Source organism: Taudactylus pleione, unplaced genomic scaffold, assembly GCF_031769625.1.
Source record: "Taudactylus pleione unplaced genomic scaffold, aTauple2 ptg000216l, whole genome shotgun sequence".
Classification (NCBI taxonomy): domain Eukaryota; kingdom Metazoa; phylum Chordata; class Amphibia; order Anura; family Myobatrachidae; genus Taudactylus; species Taudactylus pleione.
The window spans coordinates 2,472,441-2,494,645 of record NW_028284618.1 but is presented as its reverse complement, the minus strand read 5'-3'; the positions used below and the strand labels follow the sequence as shown (position 1 = coordinate 2,494,645).

At 45.1% G+C, this 22,205-nt stretch overlaps 1 protein-coding gene and 1 long non-coding RNA gene across 4 annotated transcripts in view; one reads left to right on the top strand and one right to left on the bottom strand.

Annotated features, from left to right (window-relative positions):
- The window catches only part of NSUN6 (NOP2/Sun RNA methyltransferase 6), a 68,881-nt gene that overhangs the window by 36,877 nt on the left and 9,799 nt on the right, over positions 1–22,205 (bottom strand). For all 3 annotated transcript variants that reach the window (XM_088478592.1, XM_088478593.1, XM_088478594.1), the window contains exons 3-6: positions 16,883–17,038; positions 3,583–3,662; positions 1,891–2,000; positions 916–1,069 (exon numbers count right to left, since the gene is read on the bottom strand). In XM_088478592.1, coding sequence (XP_088334718.1) covers positions 916–1,069; positions 1,891–2,000; positions 3,583–3,662; positions 16,883–17,038 — 500 coding nt within the window. The remainder of the gene's footprint in view (positions 1–915; positions 1,070–1,890; positions 2,001–3,582; positions 3,663–16,882; positions 17,039–22,205) is intronic.
- On the top strand, positions 8,191–10,207 carry LOC148517448 (uncharacterized). The gene is made up of 3 exons (XR_015879288.1): positions 8,191–8,521; positions 8,647–8,734; positions 9,065–10,207. It is a non-coding gene; the product is annotated as an uncharacterized LOC148517448 (long non-coding RNA).

The following is a 22,205-nucleotide window of genomic DNA, read 5'->3' as shown; positions in this document are numbered from 1 at the left end:
GGGGGGGGGGGGGTGGCTGAACAAATGCCTGCCGTTTGTGGGAGTCCCTACTGACATCATGAATGATGTCTATTAGAGCTGGAAGTCCACTCGGCATTGCGAGTGCTGAGACCCTACCTTAGGGTCTCCTCGCAATGCCGATGGTCGCGATAATCGCGACCATCTCCTGCCCGCTCACACTAGCTGTTGGTGGGCACCCACAGCTTAGCGAGCGGACAGGAAAAAAATGAAATTAAATTAATTAAAAAAATTTTAATAAATACTCCCCGTCCTGATTCAGACCGTGCTGGGCTGCCATACTATTCCTACATATTTTATGTTTTTCAAGCAAAAAATGGGTAAAATAAAGATAAAACAGAAATACAAAATCCATTATCATTTTCAAACAAAGATTTTGTTACGAAATCCTACATGTAGGCGTTTTGTGGTTTCGAGACAGGGGAATTAATGCAGAAATAAGACCCACAAAGTATTTATATATATATATGGTGGTTCGAGAAAACAAAACACATTTACTTTGAGTTCACTTTCAACACAGTCTAATATGTGCGGGTACTGTATAAATAACTACTGATATTCATATTGTAATGTAACCAGTCCCCTCAAAATAGCAAAAACTCCTGTAATAAATCCCCTATAGTCCCAATATTAGTACTTTGGGATGGGGGTTATTGGGAAGGAAGGAAGGAAGGAAGGAAGGAAGGAAGGAAGGAAGGAAGGAAGGAAGGAAGGAAGGAAGGAAGGAAGGAAGGAAGGAAGGAAGGAAGGAAGGAAGGAAGGAAGGAAGGAAGGAATTCAATACAGGTGTTACAGTGCAAAATCCCTTAAAGCTACAAACTTCTCTACAATGGTGCAAGGAAAAGGGGAAATGTAGAGCTACACAAAATGAGGCTGACCGCAGCTTGTCCAACTTACTTTATTGGGCTGTTTGAACAAAAGATTTCTGAGCGGCTCAACTCTGAAATTCCATTTCCGATGAAAACTTTAGTCCCATCAAACTCCGTGGCTCCCCTCCTACACTTCCCTTCAACGTCAGAGTACACCGAAACATTGTCACCCACCTTCATCCCTGTAGGAGAAAGTTACATTCCTTTATGAAGATCTACAGGTATTACAGCAATATTTTGAAATGTAAAGAGGAAAACAATGGGTTGTTCCATGAAATCAAACAGAAAAGGTAGGAAGGGGATTTCATATGCTGCAAGAAGAATGATTTTCCCTACTGTAAATTGCACTTGTATTCATTCGCTCTACTCCAATAACTATATGTCACACTAGCCAGCGGTTACTAATCAGTTGTCTAGCGTTTGGCCAGACTCCTTTAGTGGCCTCAGATGGCAAACCAGTAGTATAAATATAAAGGTGTCCTTGGTCATTGTGTCTTGCTCAAAAGTAATTGCAATAGTTTTTGGACCATAAGATGTCCCAATGCGTAAGAGACGCCATAAGCTTTAAAGACAACATTATTGTTTATTTATATAGCACCACCAATTTACATAGAATATGCATTCATATCTGTCACTGCCCCATTGGATGTTACTGTCTAAATTCCCCAACATACAAATGCAAAACACACCAGTGTTCAATATGTGAGAGTAAACTGGGAGTTACCCCGGGGAAACCTATGCAGACATGGGGAGAACATATAAACTCCACGTCGGCGGTCCATGACTGGGAACTGAACTTATAACATCAATGCTGTGAGGCAGTAATGCTAACCACTATGCCACCATGCTGCCAAATTAACAAGCGAGGAAGCAGCATCACCTGCACTGCTGAATACCTCCTCGTCACTGCACCCTGTCTCCTGGTCTGAAAGAATATAAATCCCTGTAATTACAAGTGTTGCCCTATGCTCAATATTTAAATGTCCCCAGACTTTGTGCTCACATTTTGGAGCAGACAGAATGCCAGCGGCATAGACATGGGCACCTCTAAGGACAGCATTTCCGCACTGGGCTCCAACGATTACTTGCACTGAATGATTCTGTAGTGTTTTCCTACACAGGGAAACAAAATCACAAATATGGTCTGTGTTATATGGAGTGTAAGTACATATTCATCACACATAATGCACAGTGATTGTACTAGCAGTGCCCCCATGGTGATTATACCAGCACTGTGCACCGACGCACTAATAATTCCCTCCGTGCCCTTAGACACGGATTAGGCCAGCAGCACCACACACCCTGGTGGGTCCATGCTCTTATTTGGATCCATAGTATTACTTATCCATTTCTCACTTATTTTACTTATTCCAGAAATGACCCCCCTCAAACTGAACATTCCAGGCAGTGCCCCTCACTCATTGATCCTACCCACATGATTCACACAGCTTGGCTACTGATAGCGACATAAGCCAAAACTGGTCACATGTTTATTGTATTTCTTCTACAGATGAACAATCCCCACAGGTGAACCTACTGCCACTGTGCTAGATCACCTAGCGATCTAGCAAGCCTATTAGCCAGTGGGTTACGTATGTGATCTGCAGTCTTATCCACCAGCTGTTAGGATGTGGCACCACCCACCAGATGAACCAGGAACAACTTGTGGGTGGCCTTGGTGCATATCCCAGAACCATCTGTATTGTAAGTAAAATTTTGCAGAAACCTTTCGAGAAACTGGGATCCCCGAATGTCCAATGGGTCCTAGATGGGTCAAAATACTGCATAGTGCATACACCAACAATGTCAATGTGTATATCTAACTTGCAGGACGGAGTACAGTAGCACTGCGTATGCTCTTGCCAGTAAATACAAAATTAGAAAACCAGTGGGGTAACTAGGGTGAGGTGGGTAGTACACATTCACTGGGTGCCAAATTCTGGGGACGCATTTTTATTCTTATAAAAAAATGCAAAAGTTCCATTTCTTATTAATGACAATCACGTTTATCCCTATTCACTTATGTGTAACGGCAGGAAAGAGCCAGTGATAGTGAGCTGCAGAGGAGAGGAACAGCACCAGTTCCGAGTGTGGAAGGGAGATGTTGGAGGAAGCGCATAGTTCCAAGCACGTAGGGTTGGGTCACGTGTCGGCAAAAGGGGGAATGGATATCAAGGTAAGGTGCAGATAAGAAGTAGGGACGAATGTTCTCCCTGACAAGTGTCTGGAAGTGCTGGGCATGGGAACGAGTTCTAAGAGAAGGTTGTATATGGTTGTGATGTTACACTTACAGTAGGCGGCACCCTCCATTTGCACTATTTAGCACTGTGTTGGATAGGTGTATACATGTGGTAATCACCGATGTTGTACTGACAGTCTGCGTTGTTCTCCCGTTCCCATAATTTGTGTCTCCAGTGTGTGTTTATTTTGTGGCACAGTATAAGAATATTAAGGTATGCTATTTTTAATATTTGCCCTAGGCGCCATCAACCCCAGCTATGTCACTGAAGAAGCATACTGTGACGTATATTAGAGGAAACCGTGCAGCCTCCGATACATACAGAACGGGAGCACACACTGATAACTACATGCCGGACAACGGAAGCATACAGCCCCTGGGGTCAGCAATGTATGTATGTTTTCAGTAACATCTTACACATGAAACAACAAACTAAAAACAGCAAGGCTAACCCACCTTGGGCCAATGACCGGAATCAATAACAGGTCACTAAGTTTGGGATGTTGCTGAATTGGGATAATGACTCCAGGAAATTGCTGTAAAGAAATGTAAAATACTATTATGTAAATAAGACAAATATAGTAATTCTGGATATACTTCATGAAGTGAAGGACCTGATATAGAGGTGGGTGCAATTGTGGCCCAAATTACAGGTGCAAAATGCGTCCACTGGACAAGCCACACTCGCTAGGCAAAGCTGCAGCTGTCGGAATATGCGGGCAGGTTGGCACCTATAGCACGTGCACCCTGATTACGTCCGGCATCCCTCTATCTCACATCGCAGTGATGGATACAGAGGCGCGTCATGTTCTCGGCTGTCATGTGCAAGTTCTCTCAAAAGATCCCTGTCCGTCTATGATAAATAGGCAAGAAAATGGAAAATAACTGAATAAAATAGCTACAACTAGCAGAAAAGTAGCAGAAAATTAGTAAATAAGGCTTTCACAATAGTATATGTGGTCCTTTGCCAGTCTGCATCTGCTTGCCGGTGTGCCCACATGTCCATACCATGCTTGCCCAATGTTAGAATGCCATGTCCCATTGCCCTAATCACAAGCACCAAATCTGCATAAGCTGATGCGTGCGCAGATGTGTTTCTGGGTATGTGCAGCACTATGTAACGGAAAGGACATTACAATAAATGCAGCAGTGCTGCACCGTGCATTAGCCCCTATGCGGTAGATTAAATTAGACATGGGACGATCTTGCGGCCAGTTCTTACGGGTGGCTTGCCCTGGAGCTATTCAACTACTGACCTGCGATCCACCCACGAGCAGCCCCGAGATATCGCGACTCAGCCTGCGGATAACTGAATCTGCCGCTCAATGTGAACAATTGTAAAATCGTTACTAAAGATGTTGCCGTCTTTTATATCGTGTAATACTGAATAACAATGTTGAATAACATTGGATGCATGAAAGCTGCAATTGTCAGATTACTTGAAAAGGCACAAAGCATTAAGCTACTTAAGATCTGTAAGATACATTTTAACTATCATCTGTGTTTTCCAGACAATTGAATACAATTTAACGGATTTAATGTAATTATGATGTAAATCTAGTTATTTAATCATACAAGAATGCAGAAAAGGCTGATAACATTATTTGCTAATTTACAAGAACAAAAAATAACTTACTCCTGGAACAAGGAGGGAGCATTGTATTTATAACACAATACAACAGTTATGCAAAGCCCATTCCACAAACCCTCAGGAGGCATTGGCACGTCTTACTGAAAGATAAGACGCATAAGGGAGTCCTCCACAGGAGATCCAAGGTGGTCTACAACAAAGCATCCAGCCTGAAAAAGCATCTTACTTCTTTCTACAGAATAATTCCCCTTTCACACCGCTGTTTCCACCTGGGTTCTGGCAGGGTGGACCCTGTTCGGGGCTTGGTGTGAAAGGGTCCTTGAAGAACAACCCGGGATTACCAGGGTTACCTGGCAGGACCCGGGATTTTGGTGTGAAAGGGGTATAGGGAGACTAAAACATGGGCAGAAGAGCAGAATTTCGCCACTGCAACATGTGTAAGAGATGCACAAGTCCAGCAAGCACAGCATCAAACTAATAAAAAGAATCACTTCATATACCACAAAAAGAGTCACACAAGACAAAATGCATGTGATCTATTATTATAATGCTCACGTAGAAAGAATTAAAAGCACATTACAAATAAAAAAGTAGGAATATAAAAGACTGAGGGGTCTAGTTACTAAGCAGTGTTAAGAGACAGAGTGAAAAGTGATAAGGTGCCAGCCAATCAGCTCCCAACTGTCATCTCACAGGCTGTTTGAAAAATGACAGTTGGGAGCTGATTGGCTGGCACCTTATCACTTTTCACTCTTTCTCCTAACATTGCTTAGTAACTAGACCCCATAATCATTAGCATCTCAGCTATGTTATATCAGGTCATCAACTTGCATTACTTATGCTGGGCATTTACTATATAATTATCTGTGAGATACCTGTCCAATCTGGCTGGTTGGAATAAAAACCTTGTAATGTACGGGCAGAGGTGTAGCATGGAGCCATGGTGCCCGGAGCATGCCTATGTTACAGCGCCCCTCCCCCCCTTACTGAATTCTGCAAAAGTCATCATGGCCAGTGTCTCCTAACACTGCTTAGTAAATAGACCCCCGAATGGCCTCTTATGGGATGTAGTCGACAATCTGGCAGTCGGGATACCAGCGCTCAGAATTCCGACCGACGGCATCCCGTCGGTAAGTATTAGGGTTAGGTATAGGGTTTAGGGTTAGGCTGTGAGGGGGAGTGAGGGAGGGAAGGGGGGGGGGGGGTTAGGGCTAGGGTGCAGGAGGGGAGGTATTCTGACCGCAGAGATCCCATACCCAAACCCCTTATAGCATATCCAAACATTTTATTCAAGGGATCCATCAGCAATCACCTTCACAGGAAGATATCATTAGAGAGGAAGCAAATCTCTGGGCCTGATTCAGATTTGGGAGTAGAGTAAGATACAGCAAGTAACTGTGAACCTGGACAAACCATGCTGTAATGCAAGGGGTGCAAATACATACATTATTTTGCATGTGGGGTAAATACTGGCAGCTTTTGCATGTAGCCTACAAATACTGCACAGCTTTATTTTTACACTGCAATACAGATTTCAGTTTGGACACCTCCCTCCCAAATCTAAATCTCTCTGCACATTTTAAATCTAACCCACCTGCAGTACAGCATGGTTTCACCAATATGCACAGTTACTTGCCATATCTTACTCTACTTCCAAATCTGGACCAGGCCCTCTATTTCATAAATTTACAAAGAGACAAGGCATACGTGACTACCCTCTCGGAACGGCCGGGAGGCTCCCGAAAATCTTGGCCCTTCGGAAGAGTGGTCAAGCCTCCCGGCCAGCGCCATCCACCCCCCCGCCGGTGTGTCCACTCCCCCCCACCAGCATCCGCTCCCCCTTTGTATAAGGGGGAGCAGATGAAGTGATTTGCTGAATTGCGTCATAGTGGCACCGCCCCCTGCAATACTGGTAATCTCGGCATTGGTTAGCGAGTCGGGGCCGCGATTGCGCAATCACACCTCACCCTGAAAATCGCATCATGCTCCCCCCTCTCTGCCGACGTTCCTACCACCTCTCGGAGGACGGAGCCAAATTGTCGGCGAGTATGAGGGTCGATCAAGTTCAGACAGTATCCCCAAATGTAATAAATTAAAAATTTTACCTGGGAGGTTTTCTAGGTCATTTGTATAAAACTGTTCTTTCCATTTGCAATTAGTGATATTTTTTTTTCTATTCTCCTTCTCTATATTTGTTAGGCTTTGGTGCAGCACAAGTATTCACCATTTCACTTTTGTTTTAATGAATATACACGTTTTCTATTCCGACCTACACAGTCTAATCCTTGTATTTAATGTATAAGTGGTTGAAGCTAATTACCAATCAGGATCATTATTAAGGACAGCCAATCATTGGTACTTCCCTGATGAAAGTTAAACAATGAATGTACAAAATGCGTTAGAACTAACCTACTGGTGTACATTTTCATCTGCCAGACATCTCAACAATGATTAGAAGAATTACAGAGTAAAGCTGGGTACACACTGGGCGGTGTCCCAGTACAATCCCTCGTTCTGTCTTTCATTACCTGCTACGGGGCCGTATGCGATATCATCCGATTGGACATGCAGCGCGACCGAACGATACCGCATGTGACTGCAGGAGTGTGCATATTGGCCGTACACACTGGGCGATGCGGCCGATATAGGTCGTTATGATTCGGCCAGAAACGACATATCGTGCCGACATCGTCTCAGTGTGTACCCAACTTGAGTGGGAGAATTGCTTTCCTATTATTTTACATTGTATGACCACAAACAGAATGCTACTGTGGAGAGAGCAGGAGAACCTCGGGTGTGATTCTCATAACAACTCTTCCTTATGAGAACACCATGAATATTTCTCTTCACAAGGGATTTCCCACTATATGCTGCCATCGATTACCATATTAGTGGTTCAAGTACAGCTTTATATTTAAATAACTTCCAGAATGTGTGGGAATAAAGCATGTTTTGCAGCTTAGCTGCATTGATTTCTGAATTGTATAACCAAGAGATTTAGGGCCTGATTCAGACCCACTCGCGAGCGGCTGTCCGCTCGCAAGTGGGTCGATGTTATGGACTGAGCATGCGCACGACGGAGGGAGCTCCGTCGTGCGCATGCGCCAGACGCGACGAGCGAAGGAAAGTCCTTCGCTCGTTGTGTCCGATCAAAGGGGGCGTGCTGTCAATGTTGATTGACAGCACGCCCCCTTTGGTGGGCGTGCCAGGGGCGTGCCTCCCTGACGGGGGCGTTCCCACGGGAACGCCTCCCGTCAAAAGCCGGCCCACTGACATCACTAGTGATGTCAGTGGGAGTGATTTTGGCTCTGATAGAGCCAAAATCACTCCGGAGCTTGCGGTTGAAAACCTCAACCGCAGGCTCCGGCTCGCAAATTCGATGGTCGCGATGGTCTCGACCATCGCGACCATCACAATGCACGCTCGTATAGCCTGTGGGTGGTGACCCACAGCTATACGAGCGTCCAGGAGGACGCTCCATGAAAATGGAGCCCGGCCCTTATTCAGAGCGTGCGCTCTGCTCAGAGCGTACGGCTCTGAATGAGGGCCTTATTACGCTGATGGAGCAGTTAGTAACTTACATATGCAGTGCTGCTCTTATTTATTCACTTTTAGTTATTGTTACTTTGCTGTTTTTATTTTAATCTTTGTTATTTTATGAAATGATCATTGCTTGCTGGGATTTACAGTGTATATTACAATTCAGCCAGTCCTCTATGACGCGCTACGGAAAAGAAGACTGGACGCACCAAGGTTTACAGAGCAGTGAGCTGAGGCGCTGTCTGGCTTCAGATAACATGGAGGGTAAATGGGGAGCAGCTTCTTGCTACAAAAGATCCTTAGAACCCTTGCATTCTCCCAACAAAGATAAATTGTATGTGTGTAGGAAGCATAGATGAAAGTTACAAAAGCATCTTGTATATCTACAGGGGTTGGGTACTTGATGCCGTTGTTTGGGATCCCGGAGATGAGAAGCCCGATACAGTCATCCCGATAGGGTTAGGATACCGACTGTTGGTAAGTATCCTACCCTACCCCAACCCCTAAACCTAGAACCGTTTCCCCCCCCGCAGCCTAAACCTAACTCTCTCCCTGATGCCTAAACTTAACCCTCCCCCTAGTGCCTAACCCCAACGCCTAACCCTAACCCCACTACTTACCTTCGGAATGTCGTCGGGTCTGGTTTGTGTTGGGATTCCAGCGCTGGCATCCGAACAGCCAGGACTGAAATGACATCCCATCTACAGCATATTAATCCTTTTTGCTATTCATGTCATCTCAAAATTACAGTTTGCATGCATGCATAAAATGTTACTCAATATAAAAATAACTATGCCGTTCTCACAGGGACATATCCAAGAACAAACCTAACCTTCCCGGAACACATGGAGAGCTGAATACAAAAACATGCTGCATTTTCCTAACGTACCCCGAGGCCAAAATAAGGAAGCTGAAACATGAACTATGTGACGTGAAATATGTAGTTGGCCTTTCTTTGGAACATTGGCTATGTCAGTGACAACAATAGCTGTTGCTAAAAAAATAATTAGTTTTTCTCTTCATTGAATGGATCTAAGAAAACAAACAAGATTCAGTTTCACGATAAAGCTCCATCTACAGTGGTTTTAAACCCACCCCATACAAAGAATATATCGCCCAACACTTATTTAAATAATAATCTATTTTCAATATATCCTACATGCCGCTGCCTGCCTTTTTTCCCTCTCTCAACGTTCTACCTCGGCCCACGTCCTCTAGTAATCCCTATACTGGTTCCCTGTCCCCTGCACCAGTGGTTCACAAACTCAGTCCTCAAGGCACTCTAACACACTATACTATCCCTCGTACAATATATCGGTCTGACGCGGATCGAGAGGATACATCGTAGAGATCATGCAGTGCGTATGCCAGATCCATAGTTCGCAATGGTCATACAATCGCACCTACTGTTCTACACAGCAGATGGGACGATGCAATGAACGACCTCATGCTGCTACCTGCAGCATGTAACGATATATTGCGCCATTGTACTCCGAAACGTGCAGTGTATATGGCGTGTGTGATGTATCGTTACACTGCACCGTTATGTCGCTGGGTACACACATTGTATACTGTATACCTAGCTTTACAGCTTTGAGCACAGACTGTTAAATAAAATTGACTGAGGTACTAATTAGGACGTCTGTGCTCAACCATGGATATCCCTGAAACCTGGACTGTTAGGGTGTCTTACAGAGTTTGGGTTGACACTGACCTACACAGTTAAGTCCAGACTCCTTACCCAGTCTATATAGAATATAATGGGTGGAGTTTCGCACAGGACAGATCTAAAATGGGAGAATATATAGAATGTACCCACTCTATTATGTTCCAATTAACCTGAGAGTGATGTAGTACATAGAAATTCTAGAAACCAACTACGATGTTTTATATCACCCAAAAAAAAAAAAAAAAAGTGTAAAACTTCCAAGTGACAGAAAATAAAGATAAAATAAAGATGAAAATGTTATTTTTATTTTCTGTCACTTGGAAGTTTTACACTGTAACAATTTCATGATGCTGCATATTAATCATTGAATTTTTTCTTTGCTATTTCTTATTATTTTCATTGTATATGCAACAATCGTTTTGGAAAAAACATTTCTCTAGGTGACAAATGCTAGTGTATGCCTCATATAGGAGGGGCATACATATATAATTGATATCTCTCCTGTACTTACACCTTTTTGAATTTCCAATGGACATGGTGGCTTGGTAGTCCAGATTGCTTAAACACATTGCTTGCCATTCCATCTGGTCAAATTACATTATCAATGTTTTATTAATTTGCTACTCATTATTGACTTTGATTTGGTGACCTGATTTTTGCTATTGAGTATCAAAAATTTTTTCGCTAAAATCAACCTGTAAAGGATTGCTATAAGGTGATAACTCCACTCACACGCCTCCAATTATAAGGAGGGTACATGTATATACGAATATAATCTGTATATACTACTTTGATTGTTCTGTTATTCTTTGGTAGACCAGGTACCTTTTTCTGTGTTGAAAAATATCACCCACCTTATACTTACTGGCTATGCTCTGACTATATGCTTTGGGTTCATTTGGACAGGTTATCATGTGACCCATTAACCATACTATAATCAATCAGACACATCCATCTGTTGCACTCTACATGTTTCATTATTTCACCTGTAAATTGTTGCAGGGGCCTATCCTCATAACCTTGTATGCCTAGGTTTATCTCAATGTGATAGCACTATATACAACTAGTGTACGCTGTTGCCATAGGAGGGCTATGGTGCACAGTCAAACTGTGTACTGTATTCCATATTTATACCATTTGGTATCCTTCTGACCATACTTGTACTTTTTTTACACATCTATGGCTACTCAGATTTAAAATTCCTTTTCAGAACATATTGACTATTGAACTTTTTTTCTAATATTCGCCTTCATCCAGTTTTAGTTACTATCAACATATTTTCTCATATCCTTATGAGCTTGTGTTTCGTGAAGTTCTCTGTATTGACAACCACTGTCTAAATTATATGTGTTTGTGTTATGTGTCTATACTTATTTTAATACTATACTTATTAAAGGTTAATTTTTAAACTTTCACATATATATTGAGTGCCCCCAAAAAAGAGTCTTCTTTTCTCTCCTAATCTGTATCCTTACCCAATCTCCAAGATGCTGTGCATGCCACTCCTAACCTGTACAACACGCTCTCATGTCCTATTAGATTACCTCCTAATAGCCAAGACTTTAAGCGTGCGCTCAATACTCACCTCTTCATTCAGGCATATGAGCCCTGCTAACTGTTCTGCCTTCGCTACCGGTATACGTTTATGATGCCGGCGGTCACAATCCCGATGCCGACCGCCGGCATCTGGACTACAGAATCCCAGCGAGGGTTAACTAACCTACGCCGGTAGACCGGCGCCCGGCATACCGATCGAACCTCCTGGAGGTTAAACCTAACCTCCAGGAGGTTAGGTTTAGGCTAGGGGGAGGGAGGGTTAGGCACCCCCGGGGGAAGGTTAGGGTTAGGCACCCCCCCCAGGGGACTTAGGTTTAAGCGACGGAAAAGGGGGGGGTTAAGTTTAGGCACATGGGGTGGGGGGTGAAGCACAGGGGGGGGAGGTTAGGGGGTAGAGTTAGGTTAGTAAGTACTTACCTTCTAGACAATCGGGATTTCCTTCCATGTTGGGCTGGCGCTGCCGGGATTTGAACCGGCCATGCGGCCGGCGGTGTATCATACCGAATCCTCGCTACCATCTCTACTCCCCACTTAGTGCCATCCCTATGTCTGCCCCTTCCCTTTCTCAGGACCAGGTCCTCTTACCTTGTGTTTTCCTGCCTAACACTGCAACCCTGTCTGACGGTTTTCACAAGCCCAGGTGCTAATTATCACTGACGCTCACTGTCTTGTCAATGGTTAGATCTGAAATTCTAGGTTACGTTTATACTGTCAATTTGTTGTTGATTGGTCACTGTATAAATTTGTATTGTGGAATTGCGGATTATTTGCTGCTGTCTGTGCTTTGAAAAATGGATTTTATTTTCTTAAACAATGCAAAAATACAGAATAAGAACCGCTAATACAGACCACAAGAGCGCATCGCAAAGTACGGACCAATGAGGGTTTCTCTTAAAGGATTTTTAGAGGCAGGTCAATGTCTTATTTAATGACAAATTAACCAATCAGGTAAGGCTTCATTAATCACCATCTATATATCCAACTGCACTAGAGACTAAAATTAAAATTAATTTAACCACTTAAAGGTCATCAAAAGTTGAGGTTTTATTTAAAATTTATTTAAGTTAAGAACATTTTTTAAAACATATTTAAAATATTTTAGTGAAAAAATAAGTTCCTAGGGGGTCTCTCGCACCCCAACCATGTCCGTATTACCCCATTGTAACATTACCTCCCATCTCCCTGGTGGCAATAGATCCCAAGCGACATTAACACCTCCCCCTAGTGGTAATAGATCCCGAGTGTCATAACCTCTGCACCCACCGATGTCTATAGGTCCTAAGTTTGGCACTTCCCCACACCTCTCCCCAGTGGTGAATTTCCCATTAGCCACATGAGGCCCGTGCCTAAGGGTTCGACTTTTTGGGGGCGGCACCTGGATGCTGGTTTTATTACTGTCCATCCGAAATGAAACAGCAACTACAAAATGTTTCCACTGTACCATACCGCACCATACACCAATTTGACTAGAGTGGGAAGAATAGAACACATGCAGACTGTCCCTGTAAGCGGAATCGGTATGATATCCTGGCTGCCGCATGGCCGGGAGTTCGAATCCCGACAGCGGCAGCCCGACAAAACAGCAGAGCCCGGCAGCGGAAGCCAGACAGTGCTGGAAATCCCGATCGTCCTAAGGTAAGTATCTACTAACCTAACCCCCCTAACCCTTCTTAGGGATGTCTAACCCTATCCTCCCACCTGTGCCTAACCCTAATTCCCCCTCTAAGTGCCTAACCCCCCCCTCCCCCGCTGCCTAAACCTAAATCCCCCCGGGGGGGTGCCTATCCCCAAGTCTCCCCGAGGGGTGCCTAACCCTAAGTCCCCCCCGGGTGCCCTAAACCTAACCCTTCCCCCCCACGGCTGTCCGCTTGCGGCGCCCGGCATCCGCTCGATCGGGATGCCGGGCACCTGTCTCCCGGCGTCGGGGAAATGAGCGGCGTCTAGATATAGACGCCGGTCATTTATCCCACGGCGGGATAAAGCAGTCAGTAAGCCAGCTGCCAGAATTCCGGCAGCCGGCTTCCCGATTGTATACCCTGTAAGCTGTCCTAAGATGACAGAGAAGGACTTTAAGATGCTGAGAGCAGATCTGAGTAAAGCCCAGAACCACCCATGCGCAGCCATACAGAAAGGGGACAAACAAGCTAAACTGGCCCTATGCAAGAAATGGAAAGCATGGGCAACATGGCTAGTTCCAGACACACAGAGTATGCAGTACCATCCTGGGAGCCAGCAGTGGGCAGCGACAAGTGCCTGATGTAATCCGTTCCATCCTGGGAGCCAGCAAAAGTCAGCGAGCAGCTCCTGATATATATATATTCCTATAAAACCTTGGAAGCTAAGTACTTGTCTCACTGTTTTTGTGTGAGTGGAAACATGGCTATCATTTGCAGTTACCTCTTTATTGCAGCTACATAGGAAGAGGCCCGGCAGATGCCGCATGAGATACCTCCGCCAGCCCTCTAACAAATCCATAACCATGGAACAATAAATACACAACACAATCATTTTTAAAACTGGTCATAAATTAGTGATAACATCATAAATGATAAGATAGAAAATAAATGGTGGCAGGAAAGAGGGGGGCAGATTGGTATCAGGCTTTTAGGCTCTACCGACCTGCAGCGCCTGAAAAGGTGACAGAGGGTGCAGCGTCCTGCCCTTGGTACATAGCTCTATTGGTTCCCCCTATTCTTTCATATCATGGACAAAACGGAAGGACAGGACACCCAAGTATCAACTACTCTAATTAGCCTGGGTCTAACTGACAGCTGTCTGGGAGGCAGGTGAATTTCTTATTTAATGACAAGTCAGCCAATCAGGTTTCATTAATCACTGTCCATATATCAACTACACGTCTGCACCAGAGACTAATATAAAAATTAATTTAACATCTGAACTTCAAATTTATTTTTTTTACAAAAATGTCATCAGAAGTTGTTTCATTTTGTTAAGAAGTCTATAAAAGCATATTTAAAATATTTTTGTGAAAAAATATATGTTCCTAAAAGGTGTCTCACACCCCAGCCACGTTACCATGGGAACATACGTACATTATCTCCCACTTCCCTCCTAGTGGCAATAGATCCCTAGTGGTATTAACACTATCTGCTAGTGGCAATAGATGCCCAGTGGCATAACCCCTGCACCCACCAGTGTCCATAGTTCCCTAGTGTGGCACTTCTCCACACTTCCCCCTCCACTGCCATTTGTCGCCATGTACAGAACATATAGTGTCCCCACCACCATCCCACCAGGGACAAAAGACCTTTCAGTGGCCTTACCCAACCCCCACCCCCAGTGCCAATAGATCCCTCCCATTGACATTACCCCTCCCCGCTCACCATAGGGCAGAGCGCAGTGGAGCTTATGCCATGAGGGACTGATGATCGGTCCCCCTACTGCAGCTGATATTTGCACTCGCACAGATCAGCCCAATTGTGGTCAGGGGTAACTGAGGACTCCCACTTAGCAATTTAACAAAATTATCGACATCACTGTCATGGCACCAGACCGGCATGAAGAAATCCTCTTTCAAACCCATAGGAAGGAGCAAAATGGCATGCGACCATTAAATGCTTGGAGTCAAAGCTCAGCTTTTGCCGAATGTCACCTGTTGTGGTGACTACAGATGTGTCCACATACATCTATCCTTCGTGCGCTACAAGTCGCGTTACACATAACGTGTGTGTGCCTCAGTAGCGCTGATTGACTTTTCGTAAGACTTTTTACCTTCATATGTGTCATATTCGTGATGCAACTAGAACGCACAGGCAGCTTCTGCTGATTAAAATGATATGCGGCATGCCTGTGATCTCTGTGCAACTGCGGCTGTACCTGCATGTGAAATGCTACGTTACAGTTTCGCATGCAGATACACCCGCAGTTGCACAGAGATCATAGGCATGCCGCATATCATTTTAATCTGCAGAAGCTGCCTGTGCGTTCTAGTTGCATCGCTGTGTGAATAAGAGACATTTGAAGGCTAAAAGTCGCACGAAAAGACGATTGGCGCTACCAAGTCACGCCATGGGCTGTTTAACGTGCAAGGAGGCTAGATGTATGTGGACACATCTGTACCTGCTTCTTTTGATACGGTGTGCATTTTTAATGCTGACAAAAGTTGGATGTGATAGGACATTGCAAAGATCAGGATCCTCATTTGTTGCTGTGACCATTCCTATTATCTGACTGGCTGCTTGTTTAATCCCCACTCACAATTCAAAATTGAGGAAATCCCAGATGAACAGGATCTGAAAACTCAACGTTACGATAAAATGCTGCTAAAGTTCGCGTCTCATTTGCATCTTAACTGCATACAAAGTTGCTCACAGAGGGCCTGATTCAGAGGCAGACACTCTTTGAGAGCGCTCGCTCTGAATCAGGGCGTCCCTGTTTTTTTTTTAAAGACGGCCTCCTGGCCGCTCGCATAGCTGTGGGTGACCACCCACAGCTTTAACGAGCGGCCAGGTGATGGTCGCGATGATCACGACCATCGGGGCTTGCGACGAGACCCTTGTGGTAGGGTCTCGTTCCCGCAATCCCCAGTGAGTTTTCGGCTCTAATAGAGCCAGAAGCTCACCACTGACATCACTCATGATGTCAGTGGGGCCGCCCCCCTAACGCAGGCGTTCCTACGGGAACGCCTCAGTTTGGCCAGCCACCCCCCCCTGCCTGCCTCCAAAATGGGGCAAGCTGTCAATCACAATCGACAGCTGCCCCGCTTTGGTGCCACACCCTTAGCGACGGAGCGCCCGTCGCTGGCCGGGCATCGCACATGCTGGAGCTGGCACCGGCGTGCGCATGCGCAGTGGGGGACCATTGACCCACTTGCGAGCACTGTGATGTCGCGAGCGGGTCTGAATCAGGCCCAGAGTACCAGGCATACTAGATTAGTACTTTTGTCACAAATGCATTAGTAGAAACTCACAGATTAAGCATAATGATACGTGGTGCGAGACATTGCGCGGTTGCTTGAAAGAGAAATGCCTTTTTTTTAACCAGATTAGAGACTACATGAATTGCCAGCGTCAGTATTCAGGGTCCCCGTGTATCGTACTTTTTGGCATCACTGATGCGAATAATATGCATATTTTTAGTAAAAGTCTTTGGCGGGACCCTTTGCGCATCTGTCACAAAGTCTGAAGCGCACCAAACAGGGCTATCTGCCACAATGTGGGCAAAGCTGCATGTGGAGACATCTGTATATATGTGAATAAAATATGAGCGGCCTACGCAAATTGATTTGTACACCGTAAAATAAATGTTCCTTTTCGCTTATGGAAACTAATCTGAAAAGATGGCCTAATACTGTACATATACACACCAATGCTTCCAAAAGCTATGGAAAAACAATCAAACACCCTACTGCAAAGCAAATAGTAAAATTGGACTCAAACCTTCTGTAGTTCCTCACTGAGAAGCTGTTTTGCACGTTCTACGGACGTCGTTAGTGTGTTGATACGGACAGTTGTAAAAGATGGTGGGTGGGACAGGTGATTCTGGAGACACACAAACTTTCTCTCTGCTTCATCTGCGCCCAATGTGGCCACAAGCTGTAAGATAACAACCGTTGGATTTATAATAATACAAACTAAAAACAAACGTGCAAATTGATGTGCAATGAAGATTTATGTGATATAATAGACAGTGGTGTCATAGTTTAGCTGGGAGGTGACGTCAGTCTTCCACTGTTCTGAGACCCCGGAAGAGGCTGTTCCCAGTAGAAGGTATTGTATGCAAAGTAGCGGGGTTCCCATCTACAACGCGTGTCCCTCTGATCAAGGAAAACATTAATAGAGCTATTACATGATAGGAAATTATAGCTGAAAATAAAATTATTTCCAAATGGTTTCCATCACTTTACAGGTTATTTGTCCAAAACCAATGTAGATAGTAAAATATGCCAATGTCTGCAGGATTTACAGTATCTAAAACTAACAGATCACATAAACAATCAAATAGCCTAATATAATCATTAACACAGAATTCAGCGTCTAAAAAAATAAAAAATAAAAGCAGCAGAAAATAGTGCTGGGTACATGCTAAGATGTATCGGGAAGCAGTCGGGAAGCCGACGGACGGAATCCCGGCTGCCGGCTTCCCGACTGTCTAATCCCAGCAAGGGTTAAATGACAGGCATCGAAATCCCGACGCCTGTCATTTTACCTACGCCGGGAGCCCGACATCCGGCTTGCCGATCGAAGGTAAGCCGGGCGCGGACAGCTGAGGGGGGGGGGGGAGGGTTAGGTTTAGGGCTCCGGGGGGACTTAGGGTTAGGAACCCCCCCCCACGGTAGGTTACGGTTAGGCTAGGTGAAGGGGGGGTTAGGGTTAGGCACCCCCGGGGGGAGGTTAGGGTTAGGCACTCCCCCAGGGGACTTAGGTTTAGGCGGCGGTGAAGGGGGGGGTTAGGTTTAGGCACTTAGAGGGGGGATTAGAGTTAAGCACTTGGGGGGTAGGTTAGGGTCAGGTACCCCTACGGGAGGGTTAGGGTTAGGGGGTAGAATAAGGTTAGAAAATACTTACCTTGGACAATCAGGATTTTCACCCCTGCCGGGCAGCCGCTGTCGGGTAAATCATACCAAACCCGATGTTTTCATACTATGGGTCTAATTCAGGTGCATGCTAGTGCACTGCTGAACGCAGATTCCTGATGATCGGGAATCTGCGCAGGCGCCAGACCCCTTCTGTGCATGTGCAGAATGGGTCTGCAAGCCCTCACGTAAACTGGCAGCAAACTGTCAGTGATTGACAGTCTGCTGCCGTTTGGGGGTGGGGAGGGGGCGGCGATGCCTTCCATTCCCTCGAAACGGTGGCGTGTCGCCACCGTTGGGTGGGGAGGGAAGAAGCCAGGATCTCCGTCGGCTGACGGAGATTTCCTGGCTTCTTCATCTAAACTGCGGCGGGCCGGCTGCGGGACTCCATGGGTCACCTTAGCCGGCCGATGTCCCGCAAATAATACAATGCTGTGTTGGACAACGCAGCTCGAATACGTAATGCAGCAGGAGGCGTGATGCATCACCATACCAGCACAGACGGAATTGCAAAGCTGCTTGCGAGCAGCTAAGATATTCCGTCTGAAGCTGAATCAGGCACCATATATCATTCCAACGCGGATTGGAACGATATATAGTACACATGGTATAGGGTTACAGCGCCCGTTCTGTCGTTGGCGGTCATCATTCATTGGATCATCCAGTATGTGGTGATGCATAGCAGATAGGACGATGCAGTGAACGATCCGGTGTACTTAAATGCACCAATGTAACAATACATCGAGCGGTTGTATGCCGGATTGTGTAGCATGTACGGCGCAGTGTGTATTGCGCACACAATGTATCGTTACATCACTCGTCGCATTGCTGGGTCGCACTAACGTATGGTGTGTACCCAGCTTCCCAGTACTGTGCAATGGGCCAGCAATACAGACATGCTTCCTACATAATACTAATAAAATGCAGAGGACTCAGTTACACACATTTGGAAATATATGATAAACTACCAGCCGCATTAAGGCGTCTCTGCATAGGCGTCCCTACACTACAAGATAGCACCCCCTTTATTCGCAAGTGTGTAAAGTAGTCCTTTGCATTTCATTATTATGTAGGATGCAGGTCTCTTTTGCTGGACTATTGCAAAGCACTGGGGGAATTTGTGTTGTATTTTTCTAGTCTAAATTAACCCCACCCCTGCACGTACCTGTGACGGGCCAATAAACTGATTATGAGCAACTTCAATTGCTAACTGTTGGGAGAGGCATGTATACGAGAACAGAAGCAGGAGGGAATGCTGATTTTTGTAGTGCCATATGATCCTTGTGGTACCATATTAGGGGATTCTGGGTTGCCTCCAGGTGAGTTGGCTCTTAATTTAGAAACATATAAGTATATGATCCTAGGTGGTGCTATTATTATGTAGCATAGGACCTCCTAAGCAGAGACGCCTTAAGGTGACTGGTGGCTTACTATCATATGTGCTAATGTGTTTAACCAAGTCCTCTGCATTGAATTACTATGCAGGAAGTACTGTATGTCCCTATTGCAGAGTGCTGGGAAAATTTGCGGCTTTTTTTTTCTTCTGGTCTACATTAACCCCTCCCTTACAGGCACCTGTGATGGGCCAATAAATAGATTATGAGCAACTTCCATTCTGTCTATCAGAAGCAGAATATAACAATCTCTTTCCATGTAACAGCTTGCAAATGAGAAACAGAACTGACAGAATTATTTTGAAATTAATTTCCTTGAAATAGTCCATGGCATCTATAACAAATGGGTTCAATTCTTAAGGCTCATACACACTAGACGATGAGTGTTGTGAAAGATATTGGTGAAAGATTTCCCTTGAACTTTCCATAGTGCAGGACAAACGATATTGGGTGTACACACTGAGCGATATCGTTCAGTGACGTCATCCTGCCACATCCCTGAACAGGCACTTTCTGCCGATATCGCCAGATTGGCCAGCAAGTTTACACGACAGCAAACATCGTTAACGACCCGCGGGAGAGCACATCGTTGGTCGTTTGGCGCATACACACTGGACGATATGAACGAATGCGATATCGTTAGCGTCCATATGGTTCAGTTTTATCGTCTAGTAGTGTGTATGCCCCTTTAGTCATCTAAGTACACAAAGGAAAAAGGACCTCCTTCGGGAGGAATACAGTGTAACTCCTCCTTCCCGTGGGGTCTTTGAGAAACTTCACAAACTGTCCTAAAAAAAACATAACCAAACACCACAGCTGGGACAACTGGCCAACCATGGAGTATTTCAAAGAAATTAAATTGACAGTAATAATTCCCTTATTTCATGATCAAACTCCAAGTTGGCCATAACTATTCAGACAGGACAAAGCAATATAAACAATTTTTTATTCAATATCTGCTTGAAGAGTTTTATATCTATCTTACAAAATGATCCCGGTTGTGACAAAATAGTCCCACATGAAGATGATGTAGGGTGAAACAGATACAGAATAGGAGAATAGAATTGATGACTGCGGGAAGTAGATCAGGCGTGAGGTTATGGTGGAAATTTATGCACAATCATGTGATCCAGTGTATCCAATCACAGCGGTGGGATTTCTGTCATTATAGCACACCATTATTGATGTATTATAATTTATTATGTTGAAGGCAAGTAAAGACCTCCAGTTTTTCTGTAAGAAACAGATGGACATTGGGTTAAAGATATTAATGTCCAAAACATAACTTATGCCGAAATAATGTGAGCTCATTTGGTATTAACATATTCTGTTAAAGCCAAGCAGCGTGGACCATTATTCCGTTTCCCTTTCTCCTGGGGCATCCATGGTCTACACCGATTAATCTGAACTGGGGGAAATTGGTAATTGATAATATACTGAACATAATCCATATCCTACTTTGTTGTGATAACAACCAATGGCAAAACGGAGTGATTTTGTCCATATCATGATATTCCGGTTCCCACTGTAAGTCTGCACAAGGACATCAGTGATCTATTATTAAGAGTATATTTGGAAAGAGCATTTCCTTGACATGGTCCTACAGGAAGCACATGTGGGTTATTTCTGGGGGTTCATGTGGAGCACTATTGTGTGGGCATATCTATGTAGAATGACAGTATGGAGCCCATGTGTTGGGTATTTCTGTGGGGACAATGGCATAAAGAGGCACTGGGGTAAAGACATTCAGTATATGGGCAATGCGGGGTATATCTGTGGGGGCATTTAGGCTGCAGCTGTAATGTGGGCATGCAATTATATGTTTTCTGTAAATAAATGTATTAATGAGTATCTCAACAGTCAACCTTTAGGGGGAGCTTCAATTAATCGCTGCACACATAAGAGGTTATTATTGAACCTTGTTTGTTTTTGCTAATGTTACAATAGCATGAAAAGTTCCAATGGAACCTTAGCGCTAACTGGATCTACCCCTTGGCCTAGGGGTGCAGCGAAAAAATTCTGAGACAACAAGGGTGCAATGAACAGAGTTTGGGAACCATTGGTATGAAGCTGGGTATACACTAGATGATATGTCGCTCGATCCGGCGAATGGGGCCCGACATTCGGTCCACATCGGCCAGTGTGTGGCCACTATGAGTGACCATAGCGCTCCTGTGGGGTCGTTCATTGCATCGGCAGATCAAGTTCAACCTGTCCATTTGATGAACGACCCCATGGTTGTGGAGGCAGCTGATGAACGACATATCGTGTGGTCGTTCACCAGATCATGCGGTGTCAAACGACCGCACAATATATCGTTCATCGCATCATGCGCCGGCCAGGTACACACATAGGGTCTCATTCAGACCCGGTCGCAACTACCGATGTGCTCGCAACCGGGTCGATAGTTATCCCTGCGCATGAGCAGCGGCCGCACTGCACGTGCGCAAGCCCCGGAGCTCTCTACAAAAGGGGCGGCTGTCAATGTTGATCGACAGCTCACCCCGTTTTGTAGGCGGGCCGGGGGGGGGGGGGGGGTGGTTTCCAAAATGGAGGCGTTCCTCAAGGAACGCCTACCGGTTTGTGGGCGGCCGCACTGACATCATCAGTGATGTCAGTGGGGAGCTTCCTGCTCGATCAGAGCAGGAAGCTCCCTGGGGCTTGCGGTTGCCGAGACCCAACCTTAGGGTCTCGTCGCAAGCCCCGATGGTCGCGATGGTGTTCACCATTGCGACCATCAACCTGGTTGGTCGTTAAGCTGTGGGTGGTAACCCACAGCTTAGCTAGCGACCA